At 40.5% G+C, this 22070-nt stretch overlaps 1 protein-coding gene across 1 annotated transcript in view; it reads left to right on the top strand.

The window, feature by feature from the left end:
* Positions 1-3794: 3794 nt before the first annotated feature.
* bach2b (BTB and CNC homology 1, basic leucine zipper transcription factor 2b) overlaps positions 3795-22070 on the top strand; it is a gene marked incomplete at its 3' end in the record, with an annotated part of 36212 nt that continues 17936 nt past the window's right edge. The window contains exon 1 of the mRNA XM_083899043.1: positions 3795-4049. Within this exon, the coding sequence (XP_083755169.1) occupies positions 3807-4049 (243 nt within the window). The 5' untranslated portion in view covers positions 3795-3806. The remainder of the gene's footprint in view (positions 4050-22070) is intronic.

A 22070-nucleotide genomic window follows, 5' to 3' on the forward strand; every position in this document is an offset into this window, starting at 1 on the left:
TAAATCTAGTGATATTTAATGATGTTCCCATCTTTAAAACTCTTATTTTTGATGACTGGTGGAGCAGGATGTTCAGTTTGCAAACACATGGAGGAAATCTAGCACACCTTACTCACTGATTTGATCCAGCGCTCCTACAAAAACATCTTCCCACTTCAGAGAGATTCCTGTGCTGCATTTTTCACCCCGCTCCTTTTCCATTTACACAATGAGGAGCTCCTATTTTCACAACATGAAAGCTGCTTTCACATGCAAGCTGAGCACGCCTCCCGGTCTCTGTTTTAACACTTGACTCAGTAAAGATGGAGACACTTACACCAGCTTCCACACACACACACACACCACCTTTTTTAAGGGTGCGTGCGTGTGTGTGTGCGTGTGCAAGATTCCTGGATGGTGGGAATATCATCTTAGAGAAAGCACAATTCCATGACATTTTTAGAGCTTTTAGAGCTTGGTGACTTACTTGTTATATAAATTTGACAATATCCTGATTAGTTCCCTATATAAGGACCTTAAATTAAATTTACTGTATATCAAACATAAATAAATATGATTTTCCCTTCAGTCTGAGGCAAAGTTCATGACAGTAATTCTGTTGGAACCTTCAGACAAATACCAACAGTGGTGAGCGGTTTATAAGTGACAAATAGTGACATCTTGGCACTTTCCCTGCACCAGGGACTCCACATTGTTTCCACAGAGGTTCAGTGTGGAAAAGAAATGTGAAATATTACATTAGTTGTCATAAAGACGTCACATAAAGGAGCCTGGTTTAAGCAGCTGTTTAAAGATACAGAAGTTAAGGGAAGGTGCTGTTTTTTCCACCTTTTACAGAGACAGAAATTAATGTTAAATACATATTAAAATGTCATGATAATGCTCAATTGTTAATTTGTATATACTGTATGTAATTCCATAATTGTACATGTCATTTTGGAGGGCAACCTTAAAAAAAGAGCAGGCATGCATGGAAAGGCATGTGTGTGTATACAGACCAATAAGTGTAAACCGTAGAGCTGCAATCTGGTTAAAATGATTACAAATGGGATTTCTTTCTGGTTTTTTTTCCTTTTTTTTTCCTTTGGCGGCCCTCAGTCCAATGTTGGGTTCCTAAATTGGCCCTCAGGTATCAAAACTTTGAGAACCCCTGGTGTAAGGGGTTAGGGAACACATTATATCTATGAGAGTCCTCACTAAGAATTCTACACAATAATGTGTGAGGACCAAAAAAACAAAATAATCCACAGGAAGTGAGAACATTCTGCTGCACCTTAAAGGGCCTGTTTATGGGTAAACACTTAGAGTTAAAATTTAGTTTAGGTTAAGGTTTTTTTTTATTAATTACATTTTATTTAAATATGCTGTTTAATAAAAGTAAACAGACACCAGTGTCCATAAAGTCTGTACTGTCACATCAACATAGTTTGGACTGTGCGTGCAAAGATGTTATTAAAGGAAATTATTATTACTAACTAAAAAGCAAACAGGATAATATCCCAGTGTTAAAATACAGGTTAGTTTCAGACTCATGTCCACAAAAACCTTCCTTTTTTAATTCTCTCCTCCCCATCATACAGTATTTGCTTATCCGTTTCTATTTCCATGCCTAATTATCAACCTTAGTGCTGTCACTTGGTTCTGTGATGGTGTGAAGGAGGAGCTGTGACTGCACTTATATTGTTCACCCTCTTCCAGCTCATAGTCTTGAGATCTGCTGCATGCGTCCATGTGATTAAAAACACATGTGGACCCAGAGAGCAAAAAGTGAACTCTTTCCTTATAAATGAATTTACATAAAGTGTAATTGGCATTTAAATTAAAGAAGGTTTATGTGCGTTTTCATTGCCTACGCCAAGGAGTTTATGGTGACGATGCTGGCTGACATTTAGGAGGATCATTCCAAAAAGAAAAAAAAAAACTCTATGTCTGGGTGGGCTTTGACCCAAAGGGAGAACTCATATAAGATTTTGGAGCAGAGCCATTTAAGGGGGGGGGGGGGGATACAGGAGTTTGAGGTATATTTGCTCTCAGAGAACTTTCTGTTTTTTTGATGGAATCTTCCTGGAAGTTGGACAATCTTTAAATGTCTGTGCTTCTTTTGTTGTTGTCTTCACCGGCAGTTTTATTGAGTACTGAGAACACCTAATAATGTAGCACCTAATGTGATTTTCTGCAGCTCTAAGGTTTGATCCCTTGTGTGTGCAGACATAGTCTTGTGCATGCCAAAAAACTCAATTAAATCTATAATTATAGAGATACGATGTCAGATAATGAAAGATGAAGTTGTGCTTCTAAGTTGAATGAACCTGTTTAACAGTGGTTATAAAAGTGATTCATGAACAAAAAGCACTTGTTAAACAGAGACACATTTTAAGAATCTGTCATCACCATTTTAAAACATTTTCACATTGCATATTGGTTCCTAATGATCCTAATAGGTTACCAGTCTCATTAACTAGTAATAATCAGTTTGACCCCTACTTATAGATGTTGAAGAAATATATATTAGTATTGAATTACTGCCCAGTGCTTGTTGAGTTAAATTGCAAGTTATTGGTTTGAAATCTACGGAAGCGCATTGCATTCACTTGAAAAAAAAAAAAAAAAACTCCTGTTTTTCTCGGTAATTAATTTTCAGTTTGATTTTTAGATTTTTTTTTTCTGTTTTTCTGTCTAATTTTTTTTCAATTTTTCTGTGTAATTTTTTTCTGTTTTTCGTGCAAATTCTTTTTCCCTGTTTTTCAGAGTATTTTTTATTTTATTTTTTTTTTTTTTTAATTATCAAGAACTCTCGCAAGAACTTCCAGCCTGCAAGTGACTCCCATACACCTATGCTGACTCCTTCCCGCAGATCTGAATGGGCTTTCCTTCTGAACAACCGCAAAGTCCTCAGGTGCCTGCGTAAATTCAACAAACTAATGATAATACCATCTATCTGACTTGAAGACAGGACTATCTCCCAGTGTCTTAAACCCAGATCAAAGTGAAACTTGATTAAACTAAACAAGACATCCATGTTGTTATAAATCGAACTCTCAATAAAGGAGTGAATGTGTTTATTATTTCAAATGCTCTCTAAACTCAGAAAAAAATTACTCCGAAAAACAGAAAAAAAATTACTCCGAAAAACAGGGGAAAAAAATTTGCACAGAAAAATAATTAGTCTGAAAAACAGAAAAAAAAATTACTCCAAAAAACAGAGGAAAAAAAATTACTCTGAAAAACAGGAAAATAATTACTCAGAAAATCAGGAAAAACATTTGTCAGAAAAACAGAAAAAAAAAAAATCAAAAAATCAAACCGAAAATTAATTACTGAGAAAAAACAGGAGGTTTTTTTTGTTTGTTTTTTCAAGTGAATGCAATAAGTGGTATCAACAAGGCATTTTCTCCCAGAGAACGGGATTTTTTCACATTTTTGGACCATTCTCTGCTACCATTCTCTGTCAAAATAATGATGTGTGTAAATCCCAGTAGATCAAGAGTGTCTGACATACCCCTTCTTTCAAAGTCACTTCAATCCCCTTTCTTCCCCTGGATCTCATGCTCGTTTTAAACTTCAGTGGGTTGTCAAATCTATGAAATTGCTGCTGCGTGATTTGCATTAACTCACATTTAAACAGGTGTTCCTAATGAAGTGACCAATGAGTGTGTATGTAAAGCAGCAGTGTGTGTGTGTGTGTGTGAGTATGTGCATGACACCACCAGGACAGAAATCAGCGCTGCGGTATGCAAACACTGAACTAACCAGACATCCCCCCCCCCCCCCCTCTGTTGTGCTTCTATTTCCAGGGCGTGAGCGGAATGTCCGTGGATGTGAAGCCTGAAGCCCCCATGTATGTGTATGAGTCGACGGTTCATTGTGCTAATATCCTCCTCTGCCTCAACGACCAGCGGAAGCAGGATATCCTGTGCGATGTGACTGTCCTGGTGGAGGGCAAGGAGTTCCGCGGGCACCGGGCCGTGCTGGCCGCCTGCAGTCAGTATTTCCTGCAGGGGCTGGTGGGCCAGGCGGAGAATGACTTGGTCATTAGCCTTCCTGATGAGGTACGTTCATCAAGCACTTTGTTGCCTTGAAATGCTGTATTGACTTTTGCACTAAAATTTACACTGTGAAACATGGAAACAGAAGCAATGCTAAGTGGGCAATCAGCATCCTGCAGACAAACACACACACACACACACACACACACACACACACACACACACACACACAAAGGCTCTACCTCAAACAAAAAAACACAATGGATGATCATAATAGGGAATTACATCACATCTAAAAGCGTTGGTATTCCCATACAATCGGACTTATAAGCAGCACTGGATCCAGTTTTCTGACAGTTTCATCATGGTTGAATTCTAATGTTATTGTAGTGACATTGTCAGAACAGACACTGACAATGTCATGACTTTTAACGCTAAGACATAACCACGTTTTTTATTATTATATTTGCCACTGTTATTTGCCTTTTCATTCAAGTCAAATCGTTTTGGTATAGGTTAAAAACACAGATGTTCCGTGTGTTCCAAGAATATAAGTTCCAACAATAAAAGAAAATAAAGGAAAATGTACATAGATAGAGAGATAATACATAGAAAATATGAAAATGCGACATAAATGTTCGCAAATAAAATATGCAGTGATGGGCAGTATTCCTGATAATCGATGGCTGCTTGGCGCCCACTTTAATTTACCCCTGACTAAAATCACACATATGAACTCTCTGACTAAGCCGCAGGCTTTCATAGCCACACTATTCTAGTTTTATTATTATTATTATTATTATTATTGGCCTCCCTTTTAGTTTTTGGAGTTATAGTAATTGATCTTTTCTAGACTTTGAACTCATGTATGTTCCCCTGTACTGTAGAAGTGCATGTTTTAAATTATATAAGTATAGCTTAATGATTAAGAACCTTGGATGGTACTAGGATGTTACATTTACATATTTATTTGTTTTTGGTTGTGCACAAACTAATGACAGTTTCAGCTGTGGACTAGACTAAGCACCTGTGATGAAACACACTGATAGTGTAGTGAGTGACTTAGCTAATTAGCTTATATTGGGATGTTTCTAACATGTTTAATCTGTTGACTGATTATGGTATGCGTCTGCTGCTGTCAGACATAGTCCTCTCATCAGCCAGTGTACACATGAGGGGGTGTTTTAGTATTTTGAAAAATACAAAAATGTAGTATTGTATTTTAATACATGGTGTGGCTGCTTTATTTTGTAGTTTATTTTTCATACATTTATTAGCTCGCATTTTATTTCAAAGATCATTTTTTTCGTTTTTGCCCATGTGTGAAAATATGGCACAATAGCAACTGAAATCAAGGTTTCACACTTAAATGAAAAGCTAGTGCAAAAACATGCACTTGGCTTGAGAGCCAAGCAAATATTTCCTTTTTTACTTAGTTAATTTCTTTCTATCTCCACCTTTCTTTCTATGTTTATTTATTTTCTTTATGTCTTAATAATAATAATGTTATTGTGTTTTCGCTCCAGGTTGGATAGCCCTTAAATTTAAGTGTTGCAACATGCGTGCACCATTAAATGAATGTAGCGTTTACACAATCTTTTGTAGATTGAAGCCGGGAAATCTAATAGTGGTGAGTGACAGCCACGTCTTCTGCACCTGATGTGAATATTTATGCTCCGTGGCATCACAGGGAGCCCATAAAAAATCACTAACTGATTCTATCTGCAATTAATTCTGACTGCTATGGACCTTTGTGTATCAAACAAAAAACACTTTTTTGAGCTATTATGTTACAGTAGGGAGCACAACCCATTTATTATCTGGTTTATAAGGGAAAAAATAGCAAATCCATCAAACACATTGACTTAAGATATGTTTAGAATGAACATGAGACAGTAAAGTATTGCATCATGATGTGATTGAATTCACTTTAACAGTGCTGATTCTGAGTTTTAACATGGGGAGTAGCTTTGTTTTGTTGTTTCAGGTCATTTAATTCAATTATACGGCAGTTAAATGTGTCCAATAGTCCAAAATATGTTACATTTCATTTCAATTAATTTAATTTAATTGTTTTAACTACACAGAATCTTACTTGGTAGGAATCCATAGGCTGCATCCACATTACTCCATTTTGCTTTAAAAATGGATCAGCTCTGCCCTGGATAAATCTGCTGTCCACACTTTCAGAGCCAAGAAAACAGACGTTTGGACTGTGTTCAAAACTGGTATGAACACACATCCTCGGTGATCTGATTACGGCCAGAGAGCTAAATAGAGCTCGGAACGATTCCAGTGCAGTTCTGAATGTGTTCTCAGATCTGGAGATCACATTCAGAGCTGGTCTGATGACAGATGTGGCCAAATTCCTTTGATACATCAATGCAAGCCGTCCTCCAGATTGATTCTAGACCGCCTCCTCAGTTGATGTCACCTGATTTTCTGGTAGATTTACAGCATTTTGACACTAATCAGCTCTCATATAGTGTTGTAATGTATGTAATGCTGTTGGCCATATGCTTTCCTTTTTCTACTGGGTAAAAAAAATTTCAGTGGGAGGAGAGCTTTGATTTTACCTCTCTCTCCCTGTCACTCAAACGCACACACACACACACACAGAGACACAGACAGGCTGTCAGCAGACACATCTGTACAGTCGCACATGTTAAAACCATCATTATGTTCTTGACATGATGTCAGTTTGCAGATCACTGGGGCGGATGTAAATACTACATCTACATCTACAACAGACTTTATTTTGTTTTGAAAAACTCACTGCATTTTAGCCTGGATGGGCAGAGTGCTGTCTACACTTAGGGCCTGATTTACTAAGATTCCAAATAGAGAGCGCTAAATTGCTTGCACGAGCAGAAAGACTGCGCCTGTTACTGGATTACGTTTTGCGGGTGAACTACTAAGATTGCGGCCGCAATTGACTACAGGCGCAGAAGTGGTTAAGACCGCCCTATTTAAATGAGGATTTTGCGCTAGTGAAGAGTTGTCCACGTGGAGAAAGAGCAGACTCAACGGAAGCGCAGAATGAAATTTCCACTGAACAGAAAGTGACGTTCTGCAATAAGCCGATAACTGGGATCGAGGCATATATGACATATTGTTCCCCGGGTCCATATAGGACCTTTTTATATTATTATTATTATTATTAATCCTGCGTTGGTATTTTGGACAGCTCCATCATTACCTGACGTATCAAACAAAGAAAACTATGGACTATGGATGTTGCAGTAAAAAAAAAAAGAAGGTGCTGCGCTCTCCTGCTGACTGCAGCTCACTGACAGCTGCCAGGGAGCGAGTTCTGCTGTTTCTATCAAGATTACACATAGGTCTAATTTCAATGGATGTGGGACTTTTTTGTCAATAAGTAAATAAAGTAAATAATAATAAAGTGGATCATCACAACGGCTTTTTAGTCCCAGTCCGTCCCTGGTTTCATCTGTGTTCATTCAGTCAGGCTGAGTTTCCATTACGCGTGCAAACAGCCTTTGATCTGACGTCAGAGGCGACGGGACAATCGATATAGATGATATATCTATAGCTGATTCAGATAGTTACATTAAATAGTGATTGTTGTGATTATTTATTGCATTTAAATGTGCCTGGAACTGGAAGGGTTAGGGTTAGGGTAACCTGCCTGTGAGGTTTTGGTGACGTGTGCGCACCGAGAGTAGACCAGGTTAGAGCTTGACCCGTTAAGGTAAAGCGGGGTTCCCCGTTCCTCCGGTCTTAACAGGGTAACATAGGTACGACCCCTCCTTGAACCACAAACTGCAGACCAAGGAAAGCCCATACCAGTACAAACATACATTTCTCCTATGGATATCTATATTTAATTTATGATAATAATTTATTTAAGAAATGAATGTGCGTCATCTGTGAACGCGTATTTGAACTTGCTCTGAAAAAGCGTTAACTGTTCCAGTTAAGACCTGCATTTCAAACGTGCTAAATATAGACGCAAAAATAAACACCGCAATCAGTTTCAGGTTTGATAAATCACTTTGTGCGTGCACCTAATTACATGTTCTCCTCCCATCACACGCAAAATAGCGTGTAAACGCCCCACATTGCATATGCATCAAGGCAAGAACGCTAAATGGGTTGCGAGTGCTATTTTGCCCGTCTGAGGGACGCACTCCTCATTGCGCCCTGTTAATAGATCAGCATCAACGCAAATCTGCGTGTGCAATCCAGGTTGCACACGTTTTTGCACGCGCAGCGCTTTAGTAAATCAGGCCCTTAGACTTTCAGTATTACCGTTGTTGTCGATCTCACAAAAGAAATCCTTTTGTTGTTTCCTGACATTTACCAAACAACTAAGGAGAGTTTACTTCAGATATGGAGCTGAAATCAAACAGAATTGTAGTAGTATGGATGTAGATGTAGATTTCATGCAGAGCATTTCATAAATTACTTTGGGAGGGAACCTCTTTTCATACAACCTCACTTCTCCACTGGTTATTATTGTGCTCATGGAAGAATCCATCCAGTTTGCCATCATTGCATCTAGTAAATCAACAGTTTCATCAGCAGGGCCATTTGGAAAATAATGTGATAACATTTTGTTCATTTGTTAAATTTGAGGGTTTGTGGCGCAGCTCATACAGGGTGTATAAATTAGAGTTAGAGTTAGACATGATGCAGTCCATTGATTGGTCAACAGAGAATCATCATTTTTGGTCCACGATTGGGGAGAAAAAAACATTTCTGTGCTGCTTGCAACCGCCTCTCAAAGCTAGCTTTGATAAAAAACAAAAAAAGAACGTACACAGAATGCTGGAAAACCTACGTTGTTGTAGTTTGCACTACTAGCTACACCCTGTCGCACTGGTATGACATAGTGCTACTTATAGCTGTGGCATATTACGTAAGTAGCTACATAATTTACGAGGGTGGGCTGAAAAGTTCATTCTGTATGGTGACTAGGAGTAATGCCAGAGCAAAGAAATTAAATTAAATGAAACATGGAGTGCATAAAACCCACCTTTTCATGATACGTCAGATAAACCCATATTTGATAGCTGATCAAATATGGACGTTGAATTACCAGAGACATTATGGGATGATGCTCCAGCTTTATCGAATGTGGAATTGTGGGCAATTGAATTCAAGGACACTATGCCACAGCCACCACCCAAGAACACTTTAATCGTTTTCACCCCATGTTGATTTTTTATTACTCTTAATCATAAAGCCAATGCCAGCATCTCCCGTGAAGGAGTAGAGAACATTCTGCTCTATGAACTTGACATGTGGAAGGTTTCCGCCCAGGGTGCCACAGCTTGACCCGGCTCAAAAGCACACCAGGGCTGGTCGTGGCAGGAGAACTTGATACATTTAGAAGCACATGCAGCTGATTTTCTTGGACGTCTCCTTAACCAGGGTGACTCATCAGTGTCCACCACTTTGAGCCGGGGACAAAAAGGCAGCTCATGCAGAGGAAATATCCTTTATTTTACTATCAAATTTAGGTCCTCTCTACCTAGGGCATCCAAGCACTGCAACACCAATGGAAGATATATGTAGACCGCAGGAGAGACTACACTTGTTTGGTCAAATTCCACCATTACATCATGGACTGCACTGCACCTCTCAGTGGAAACAAGTCTCTTGACCCCATCTGCCCTGTTGCACCTCAGTGTCTCCTCACTATTGACTTTTTCGATTACTTTTAAAGTTATTTTTGTTGTCATTTCCTCTGTAGCATTTTTTTTTTTTTTGCCAAACAGTGTATTCTTATTTGATGTGTTGTTCACTGGAGGATAAAGTCTCTGTGAAAGGTGCGACAAAGTGTAATACAGATCCTATAGGGCTGCGATTGCCAATTAGCACCTGTCAGCTTCCGTTGATGCCGTTGTCGGCGGCAGGTAACACTTTGCGAGATGAACGGCACCCCGGGCTCGTCAGGGTTCAGTAACACTGCCTCACTCTTGCTCACCTCAGCTCTCACGCTGTCACTTTAAACGCAGCCCTTTCATTGCTCCCCCGCTGCACACATGATGAAAGTATCCCAATGACGCACTGATGTGGCACACACCCACACATACATATGTGCACATACATACTACATACATGTGCAGCTGTGAAAAGTGGAGCACATCCCACATGTGTTGTAGGAGCTGTGGCTCCTCACTAGGGCCAGCATGCATTAATAAAGGGGTGCCTGTCAAATGACTTTGTTGCCACACTGACGGAAAAAGAAGTCACTGTCAGACTGCTGTCTTATGTGAAAATGAGCATCACTGTTTTCTTTTTCTTTCCCTTCACTCCTTAACTCAAAGAATGACAGCAAGGAAAAGCTCCCATGCGCACAAAGCAGCCGCCCTTTCATTCATTCGCCACATGCATGATTAATGCATGAGGCTCTGTGTGTGTGTGTGTGTGTGCGTGTGTGTGTTTCAGGTGTGAGATGGAGTGTGGAAAGTAACATCTTTCAATGACTGTCTCTTTTATGTGCCAGCGAGACAGAGAGTTAGCGCCATTGAGGATTTAACCAAGCCTCCTTTTTTCCTTTGTCTGTCCCCGTTCAATTTGACAACATTTCACATCTATTTTTTATTGTTTCATCTCAAAATACACAAAGCATGAATATGTTATTGTGTGTTGCAACGGCCAGTTGGATAAGTTGTGTTATATTCAACAATATCCTGCCAGTGAAATCATAAATAAGGTGCAGAAATGCAACGTTGCACATGAGCGTCGCAGGGAGTTGGAGCCAATCCCACGTGACACAGGGCGAAAGGTGGGGTCTCACCCTGGACACGGTGAACATATATAGACAAAAGAACAAATATTCATTCTAACATTTACAACTATAGTCAAATTAGAGTGTCTAATTAACTGCTGCATGTTTTTGAACTGGAGGAGGAAACAGGAGAACTCGGAGAAAACCCACGCACACATAGGGAGAACATAAAGAAAGCCCCTTGTTTGGACTGGGTCGGTGTGAATTAGTGATTCAGTTCATCAGAAAACGCCATCAGTTGTGCCTGTGGACACTGACAATGATCAACCCAATTTGTTAGATAACAGAAACAAAAGATATTGAGTTTACTATGACATAAAATGATGGTTTTACTTGATATATGTTAACAGCATTAGGAAACGGAACTCTTGTTTGTATCATCTAAGCAACTCTTTGTGAAAAACATGATAGCAAATGCAAGCGCAAATGTGAGACATCACATAATGTGCCATTAACAACCAACGCGCTAGTGAAGAAAGAGCCCTGGACACTGACACACAATACATTTATATGCCATTAGAAAAAGATGAATTATTTTGTTCATCTGACTAAAGGCAGACTGTTAAAATACAACATTTCATTCTGATAAAATGTTTACTGGATACTTACTACTATACTAATAAATAGTGCATGTATGCTGGAGTTCAAACTGGCTCAGACACACTGCACAAGTCCCAGAGTTCCTGCCCCTGGGTTTTGACCCAGAAATAAGAGAAGCTGGTTCACAGAAAAAAAAAATGACAGCAGTGAGAGAAACTTGGCAAAATTTAGACGAGGTGACTGAATTTGTGATCTATCAGATAAGAAATCTATATATTTTGAAGGTAAATGTATGGTACAAAGAAACAGAATGGCACTTGACACAGTACCAGTTAGTCATCTACTATTTGTCCACCTCAAAACATCTAACACAAACAAGCTGAAGAAAATATCATCTTGTATAGCAGAGGTGGACACATTCTATTTGCTTGCACTCTGGGTTGGGGACAGTATCCAATTAAATGCTGTGGTTGAGCTACAACTGTGTCTAAACTTAACTGAGCATAGAAAGGTACAGATTTTCAAGGTGGTCACACTTTTTAAATCTTGCACTTCAGCCTTATTTTCAAACTCAGCAGCAACCAAATGATTTAACATCACTGCTTGAGTAATATCAGATTGAAAAAAAGGTGCCAACACTGCAAAAATAGAGTAAGAGGAGGCTAAATGACCACAATCACCCTGGTGTCATGTTCACATCACTGCAGATCGAAGCCAGAGCTGAAGCTTGTGAGGGTTTTTTTTTGGCCCAGGAGTAAATACTGACTGTATCTACTCAATCTCCTGCAGACAAAAAACAGACTGAGCCATTTTTCTACTGCCATTACACCGTGCCATTATAGTTTTAATGTCATTATGACACCTTTAGACAAACTGTCTTTATAAGGTTGTGGCTATAATCTCATATACTTTTGTGTGAATTGGTGAATGTCAAAACTGTAGTGTAAAGCAGCTTTGAGGGGTCATCAAGACTCTAATAAACATTTATCATTTGCTCCTTGTGCTGGTCCCAAACCCGGATAAATGGGAAGTTCTGTCAGGACGGACATCTGGTGTGTCTATGCTGATCACTGAATATCACTACTTCACCAGTGGTGAATCTAGTGTGGAATCTTTAAGAAAAAATAAAAATAATAATAAGTAAATAAATAAATAAATAAAAAATATCCTGTCCTGTCCAGCAGGTAGTACTGTACATCCCTCTGTGACTGTCTAGACAAGTCACAGACAGCGCGTTGAGGTGTGTGATTTCACTGATGTGGCTTTTTTAAGGTCCACTGCCGCTCTTGGCTGTTCCACCCAGTGACTGGAGCATGCTGACGCATCTCTGCCTCATGCCTGAATGTTGTTTTCTCCCTGATGGCGGGGGGAGGGCTGGGTCTGCTCAACCGCCATAAACCCACCCCCCACTGCTGCGTCCTCTCAGAGTGGCGCCCTTTAGCTTATAGATTATATAGCAGCTCTTCGCTGATACTTACATGTCTGTCTGCAGCCATTCCTCCACCAAGCATTGAAGGCTGCCACGTTATGTGAAACAAAAGGAAACAAATCTGCCATTAGAAAAAATAAGAAGGTGGGGGGGGCGGGGGGGGGGGGGGGGGCTTGTGCAGATGAAATGTGAAACGAAGATACCTCCTCCCCCATCACTGTCATCATTCCCCTCTAATGGCCTTGCTGCCCCCGTAATAGACCAGGCTGGTGAGGGTGAGTGACATCATCTTTATCTAATGTGGCCGTGTGCTTGCAGAGGAGCGGACAGTTTAATCAAGGGGCTTTGTTGACCATCACATCATGGGAACAAAACAATCGTGCTTTATCTCAGTGATGGTGTCCTCCAAGCCAGCCTGCAAGGGGGAAGGAACAGAAAAAGCAACAACGACCATCTGGATGATGGCAGCTTCACTCAAACACAAATGTGCTTTACTGCCCCCATGATGGATACTCCTTCTCTTTAAGCATCAAAACTAAAAACCTAATGCTGAGAAAGTAGCCTCTACCTGTGTTGACCTTCAGTTTTTGTCTCCACAATGACGTGTCCACATCGACCCACAGTGTATTCAGGTTGAGGTCCACATGTCTTCAAACGTTTCTCCTCGTCATCTTTCTTTTGAATGTAGAGGTCAATGAGGATTGTGCCACAAGTTCACAGGAGGAACAGAGAGAGAGCCCTCCACTGGAGAGGAGCAGTCATCACTGTGACAAACAGAAATGACCTCCATCTTTTGTGAGTGTCTGCAAAGATGCAATGTCAAGTTTATACAGAGAAATGTCATAATAATGATTTGATGACGAGTATTTCTAAAATAATAAAGACATAAGATATGAAGCTAATTACAATTCAATTAGTGAAAATAAGTAAGGCTTATTTGAGTGTTCCTTTCCTCTACTTCATTCCACCTTGGATTTATGATTATATAGTAACTGTGATTCAGTAGTGGCCATACTACGGCTGAGCATGTCGAGCCCCGCCCACTCTACCCCCTTCATAAGAAAAGATATACACACTCAAAGCAACATGGGTTGCCAGGCCACCAGTTCCAACTCTTAAGGCCACATTCTGCTTCTCCGACTGCGTAATGCGTTATCCGACTGCGTAACCACAGAGAAACCTCGAGCCTTCATACTTCTGCGTTGTGGACGGATACGCGCTGCAATTTCCGATCAGTAGGGGTTGCTGCGCAAGGTTGTTGTGCTTTTGGCTACAGTGAGCAATGGCGTCCGAGAGAGAAAGAGAGACTGTTGTTGTTGAAACAGTGGTCGTTTCTCACTTTTCTGTGTCACGAAACACAGTTTTAAGATAATTTGAGGCGAGAAATTGGCCATTTAGAGTCTAAACATGTGGTTTGTGTATTAAGATATGACGTATTTATAGTTTGGCAGCGACGTTGTCGGCGGTGATCAGCTCTGCCTCTGTGGACTCTCGGTGCGCACTGTGAGCCGGCACAGAGCAGCTTCGCTCGGCCTGTCCTGAGGACCAATCGCAGCTATTGCCGTCTCCGTTGTCCCTTGACGGAGTGACGGACACTTAAAAAATATTTTGTGCAGCCGGAGACGACGCAGAGCTCTCCGTCGACGCAGAGGGCTCTTCGTTACCTACGTAGAGCACTTTACGCAGGAGTATAAATTGGGCTTTAAGTTATGTCAAAGAATAGTATTCACACGTATCAATGTGCATTTCTTAAGTGGTTGTATGGAAATGATGGCCCTTTTGTCATGGGTTTACAACATATACCTGTATAGTAGATAGACTACACCACTGTGTCCAATAGATTTCTGCTTGCATGTGACGCTCTGAAAGTTACAGTTGTAAACATCAACATGAGATTCTGGAGGCTTCAAAATGGGAGTTCAGATTCTTACGGGTGATGTCACAGAGTTTCAGAGGAAACCAAATTTACTGCAGTCATCAGAAAACCGAATCATTTTGCCGTGCTTAAACAAATCATATCATTATTCAGAGAGTGATTCCAATTATTGACTCCTGCACTCTTCACTTGTCCTGTGTGGGAATGTTGTGGCCGGCTGAGATGATTGATTCCAAACCACTGCATGGACAGCAGAGTCTTATAATAGGTGGTAGATCACTGGCCTCTGATTTATATTCTGGAAAAAGGCAAGGGCAGCACTGTGATTCAGCAGCCCGCTGGTCCACAGACCTCAAACCACCTCCTGTTTGTCAGATCTATCCTCAGTCATCATGAGCCTGGGAATACTGCATATTTTTCATCTCCAAAGGAAAACACACAAAATACAGACTTTGTTTTGAAAGGGGAGTGTGTCGCCCTATGATGTTGCAAAAGGAATTGGCTATAATTTTCTAAAGACAACTTTGGTTCTAACACCACACACTGTTGCATTGAAATCCAGAAGGTCATTATTTATAGCATTTTTAACAAGCCTGGCAGCAAAAACAGCAACATTAAAAGGGCTAGTTCCACAGTTTGGGTTGGGGTTCGTCAGGATCGTTTGGAAGTGTGAAATATTTTGTAAATCTGATGTCAAATGGAAACTTGGCTTAACAAAAATCTCAAATCTGTGGAATGATGCATTATCTACCAAAAATAACTGTCCATAACTGTTTAAGTAATATAAAGGGGATGTTTAGGACAAACAAATGCTGTCCTCGCGTACATTCATGACAAACACAAAGCACATTTTCATGTCATATTACTTTAGTGAGTTTGGCAACATATTTATTTATGTTTACTTGCATACTCAAATAACTAATGCATTTTCAACTGTTTCTATTCTGGAAAAGAAACCACTGAGTGGCTGTCTGTATTGTGTTTATTTGTGCACATAAAAAATGTTACAAGTGTTAAGGACACTGCAAGAAGATGGCTTCCTGTTCCTCTGTTCCTATCCATTGACCTCTTGTGACCACCTGCGTAATAGTAGTAGTAAGTAAGAGACTGTCATCTCTTCAAAGTGGTTACAGCACAGAAAAGCCTCTTAGGAAGATGATCAGTGTCTTTGCTTGGTGCAGCAAACATTGGACTCCACCACTCAGAAAGTTCCTTGTAACCAAAACTATAACCTATTTCTGCCCTTACTAGAAGATATTTAAAATTCAAGTTTGTGACATTTGGGAGGATTTGTAGAATGTACTAACCATGAGTAATATAATCATTAGGTTTGTTAGTCTAACCCCAACCCTTTTTAGGCAAAGGTTGTGCTTCAACAAAGTCAGCCATCTTCTGTCATGTTTTCACAGCAGTCTAAATGGCCATATGAGCCACACTGTGCATTTTGTATTGTGAAGCAGAAGCTTTTTACCCAAAGAAACAAGAATGGTGTTCTTTCTGGTGTACAAAAGCCACTGTAGATCTAATTTGCACTTGGGAAAGAGAGAGGTGAGAGGACAAACCCTCCATTTGCTGCAATCTGAAGTCACACGGGACCGTTAACACAACCTTTCTCTAACCCCAATCAAGTAGCTTTAGTTGTCTTAAACTAAAGCTGATACAGGTGGTTGGACTTCCATTTTCCACAAAGGAAAAGAGTTTAAAGTAGTCCAGAGACATATGAATGTAATTGACTTGTGTTGGTTCAAGAGAGTTGATAATTGACATCTATCCACCACCTGAGGTCAAACGTCGATCAGGGATGGATTCGTACAATGAGTCTGAGGGGGGCCTCGCACCTACTGGTCCCATGCCAAGTGCCTGGCCTATTAGACAGATGGTAGTAGGCAGCATCCAGGGACAGAGCCTCGCTTTCCTTAGAGATGGGGGTTGGGTGGTAGAACATGAAGAGTAAGTGGTGGAGAGAGGAGCGAGGAGTGATATGGTGGGGTGGACGTGCTGGCACTCACACCCAACCACCCCCACCCTCTCTGCCAGCAGGGGGTCTCTCATTTGCTGCCAACACAAGGACACATCCCATCCTGTAAGCTGACAGAGAAGATGCCGAGTCTTTGTCTTGAGTGTTGGACTTCTTTTTTGCAGGAGCACCTTGAGCAGCCAACATGCTGGGCGACAGCCTGCGGAGTGATCTCCATGTTTTCACTCGTTATGTTTAACCTTCACACCCGGCAGAGTAGAGTTGTGAACATCTCCTGTGATGAAAGGAGTAGTTAGTAGTTAGAGTTGCATCAGCCTGGGCTGTAAAATCTGTAATTAAGTATACTGTATATGGGAAATGGAGAAATGCTCGACACACAGCCCAAAGTCTGGGAATAAGCTGTTTGGTTTGAAACAAACAACCCAAACACAATCTTGTTGTGTCTTAAACAGCACAGATGTAGGGTCATGTCCTCCCGGGTGTCTGGTCAGTCCTGTAAGCTGCACTGGCAGAGGATTAGCATCTACACTATCTGATTTAATCCACAGTCTGGGGGAGGTTTACTTACTCATAGCTCAGCACCAGGAATATCTGGTTGTCAAATATCATTGGAGATGATGCTTACATTCACATCTCTAATTATCTCAGCATTACTTACCCTTTTCCCTTCTTCTTCACTGAAGGAAGTTGAACATTGCGGAAAATAATTTGCAAACCAGTGACTTGTGCGGTATCTCCAGAGAAAAATGATGAGACCCAGCAACCCTGAGAGTTGAGAGAGATTATAAAATATTCAATTTGGGCATGTACAGATGCATACACACTTCATAGTGTATATGCATCTGGTTCATGTGTTCATTTTCCTGATTTTGCATTAATTTTCAGTGTTGGTAGTTCTTGCCCATGCTGGAATCATGACCTTCCCTCTTAGTGCTTTCTCTTTTTGACTGTTTTTGGTCAGTCCCCTGTCAATGGGCCAGATTCCCCAAGGCTGTAAACAAAGCATAGAGGTGGTGCAGAAATCTAGTTCTCTCTCTCCATGTCTTTGGAGGTTCTCATTTGTCCAGGTCACAGTCATCTTCAGTAGTTAGCTCAGTTTCTCAACCCTGGTCCCTGCATGTTTTAGATGCTTCCCTGCTCCAACACACCTGATTCAAATGGTCAATCAAGTGTTGGAGCAGGGAAACATCTAAATCATGCTCGGCAGTTGGTCTCCATGATTGAGAAACCCTGAGTTAGCTGAAGGCAAATGGACTTGCTTGAGTCAGGTTTGAAGAAACTCTCATCCAAGAGGTTTCTTCAGTTGTGACTAAATGGTGGCAAAATCCAGGTATTTAGCCTTTGTAGGTTGAATACCTGTCTGGAAAGTCAGTCAGTTAAACAATACAGGTCGTTTGGCCCCAACCCAGATTCAGGTTGTGTCAATTCCAATTCCTATCTTAACCCTCAAACTCAACCCTTAATCTTAACTGGCCTCCAAACCAAGTGTTGAGGGTTATTTTGTCACTTAGAAATGGGACACCCCTTAAATGCAGATACGTCTTCAGACTGTGGGGGGCAGAATAACGCGAAAGCTGCGTCCAGTCTGTCAACTCCAAAAAAGAAGAAGAAGAAGAACACATTTACGTCACGATTATTTATTACGATCCGTTTGTCAGTCAAGTTATTAGGTTGTCAGTTAGTTATAAGATGATACTCATACAAATACCACAACCACGGACATATTCAGCTGACAGTTACCACACACATGTTAAGCAACAATGACGTAAGTAATCCATAATATGGGCCTTTTTTTTATCTCTATTAACAAAGAAAATACTTAATTTGTAGCGTACTCATTTCGCTGCTTTCGGCGCCATCTTTGTCATGTCAAAACATGCAAAGCATTCTGGGTAGCCCTTACTCCCAAGGGTGGTCTCAGAAAATCTCAATATTGAGGGCGATACAGCCCTTAAACTTGCCCCTCAACTTAATTTTTCTGAGAATCGGGACAGCACTTGCACTAGAGGGAGCACGCATTTTTGAGATTGAGGGTTAAGATTGAGGGTTAAGCAAGGAATTGGAATTCACCCTTAGTCATGGTGGGAAAGCAGGTCATTAGGGTCACCTAGTTCTCTCCCAGATCACGTAATTTAGATTACAATGACAGATCATTGTGGAATTATTTATCAGAAAATGCCATGTGTTGGATTATTAACCACATGATGTTACAGTGTGCTATGAATTTATCAGTAAAACATGTTGTTATTGTAAGCTGTAGTAGTTAGACAGACAAACTCCATTTGTCTGCTTAGTTACTACACGTCTGCTGGAGCCGCCTTTACAAAAGACTTTGCATTTGCACGGGAGCTTTCCAGTTTTGCGGCAGGCCCTTTGTCCCTGAACATTTCCTGTCATCTCCTCTGGGATAACAGCTTAACCCTCACAATGGCGTCATGACAGCGTACAGTGTGGTGCCTCTTGCATTTACATTTACATTAGTGCCGTGTGTGACTCAGGCCCTTTATTGTTTGTCTGCGAACACAGAGGTTAATGTCAGGTTACTCAGCACATCTGATGTGTAAGTATAGCCTCCTCCCTCCAACGGCGATGGAGTGTTTTCTCTTTTTGCGCGGGGAAGCACTCCATTGTCATGCCAGGCCATGTCCTCATTAGCATGCATGACATGCAGGAATTCACTGAGGCTCATTTGCATAAATTAGTCCTCTCGCCTATGGAGGGAAAAGGCTGATGTAAGAGAGGTGCTGGGTTAGGGAATACGAAGAGTTTTTGAGTGAGGGGAGTGCACGGTGTAGAATTGCTCAGCCTGTTTTAAAAGGATTTGTGGTGGACTTGATTGAAGTGTCATGTGACTTGTCAGTATGTGTGTGTGTGTGTGATTGGCGTCTGCCTATAATTTCCTGTCCTGTAATGGTATTGCCTGTCCATTCCAGCTGCATGGCAGGACTGTTTGTCTAAAATGGCTCCTATCTGTCATGTTGATGAATCTGCCTCTTTGTCTTAACTCACTAAATGCTGCCAACAGCTTACATGTTTCAAACATCATGTTGGCCGGCTAACAACCATAAAACACCGCGTATCCTTCCTGTCCTCCTCTCCCTTTTGCAGTTAGTTTCCTTCGCTGTGACCGTGTCTTCCTTCCCCTCGCTCATGTCCCCCCATGTCCAGAACTTACACCCTCCCTGTGTCCATTCTGTGTCGCTCTCCGTGCAATTTTCTTCATTAGGCTGCTGTGCTGGTTGTAACAGTGGAGTAATCACATATGGTGCAGGGCATACACATAAAGATGTGCCCCCGCAGGCTGCAGCTGCTGATACTAGCTGAAAATAGATCCCTGTTATGCTCAGCACTTTTTTCCTCCAGCAGCGTGGCTGTTTATCAGTAGCCTTGGATGAAGCCGGCCGTATTTAAGCTACCACTGATTCATCACTGCAGTTGGCAGGGTTCAAAGTGTGCATGTGCATGTGTGTTTATGGTACATAGTAGATATGGGACGGTATAAAAATTATGTCGTGACTGAGTAATTAAAATGTTATCACAATGAGCGATAATATCATTTATATCATATATATTTTTACTAGTACATAGTATGCGAAAGGAATAAATCCTGTTTGATGACTTGTCACACACAAGTCATATAGGGCTCTTGGTTGTTTACAAACAGTGCAGATGTGTGCGCAGCTCAGTTGCAGAAGGGCGCTACTCAGCATTTAAGTAAGCAGTGTTGTCGGGAAGTTAGCCAGTTCTCATGTACGAATTCAGACGGCTAAAAAAAAAGTGATGTTTTCCTCGTACCATGCCAGCTTGTCCCCTAGTGATAAAGCAAGTTGAATGGGATACAGCTTGATGACACATTTGCTTAAGTTACCGGTGAGTGTATTAATGACAAGACGAAGTGGCTCCGTCTGCAGTGGCCCGATATCCACTCGTACCTGATCTATAAATGACAAATTTTTTTGTTGAGTAGTGTATTTAAAATAGAGTTAGAAAGGACATTTTTGGTACTACTAGTTAGCCAGTGTGTTATTTGGTGTTTCATTTTATTGTGTGTGTTTGTCACTAATGGATCTACTAGTTGCAATTATCCATCACCAAAGTTCAAATGTACAGGGGAATCAAACGAGTCAACAATTCCCATGATGCTGCTTCCAACCATGTCAAACTAGGTCTTTTGATATTGGTTTTAATTAAGAGAAAATAGATGTTATGTGTTAAATGAAATGTATTAAATTGACAGTGAATATGTTATCAGGTGATGGAACATATATTTTTTTTTACCCTAAATGCAAAATGAATCATTAAAATATAAATTAACTCAAAACTAATTTACAAATGACACGACCGACTCATCAATTATCAGCCCAGCATAAGTGGAAGCTGTTTGTGGTCACCATACACAGTATAGGTCCAGATAAATAAATGCAAATGTCTCCTTCATTATCATTATTAAATTAACTAACCGTTAAGTGAGTACTGCCCGTTTACTGCTGCAGGCTGATAATCCAACAGTGTGTGTGTAAGTGTGTGTGTCAGCCCAGATTCAGAATGTTTTTTAGGAGCTCAACATCATTATTGTATTATTATCTCTGGTTGTTTCTGCACAAAGCCCCAGGATAAGCTATAGTTTCCTTCTAATCTCAAATAACATACTATATTTTGCATCAGAGTTGTGTCCATTTACAGCATCTTAGATCTTTCCACTGGCTCTGCATTAGAGCTGCAACTAACGATTATTTTCGTAATCGATTAATCTGTCGATTATTTTCTCAATTAATCGATGAATCGTTTGGTCATAAAATGTTAAAAAACGTTGATCAGTGTTTGTCAAAGCTGATAATGACGATGTTCTCGAAAGTCTTGTTTTGTCCACAAACCAAAATTATTCAGTTTTAATGATTTCTTTGTTATATGAAGCGAAGAAACCAAGAAAATATTCACATTTAAGAAGCAAAAACAATCAGAAATCTCGTTTTTAATCATGAAAAAAGCTTCAAACCGATTATCGATTATCAAAATAGTTGGCGATTAATTTAGTAATCGATTAATAATCGATTCATCGATTAATCGTTTCAGCTCTACTCTGCATGCAGTTGTTTGATTATCAGACACACGGTTTAAGGAAAGATGCTATAGGTTGCATTATGGGAAATGTTTTTTGGACACTGACCTTTACAAGGACAAAAAAATCTGAATAGTGCTGCCTCTTCTGCACAGATGTGGGCCACTCTTTGTTAATCTCTATCAGAAATCCCCCCCTAACTTTTATGGATGTGTAATAATAGTAAATCACCAGAGGGGCCCCTTTGGTGGAGAAATAAAAAGAAAAGATGAATTTATAGATATCATCAAGATCATAAAGCAACATGATAGAGGAGATAAAATGGCCACATAGACCATGCCATTGTGCAGTTTGCAGCGTAAACGCCCGTGATTCAGATTCAATGGATTCATTATTGCAGCATGTACAGAAATGTGGGCACTGCAGCAGCACAGTGTAGTAA

The sequence above is a fragment of the Microchirus variegatus genome (genome assembly GCF_963457635.1).
Source record: "Microchirus variegatus genome assembly, chromosome: 12".
NCBI classification, from domain to species: Eukaryota; Metazoa; Chordata; class Actinopteri; order Pleuronectiformes; family Soleidae; genus Microchirus; species Microchirus variegatus.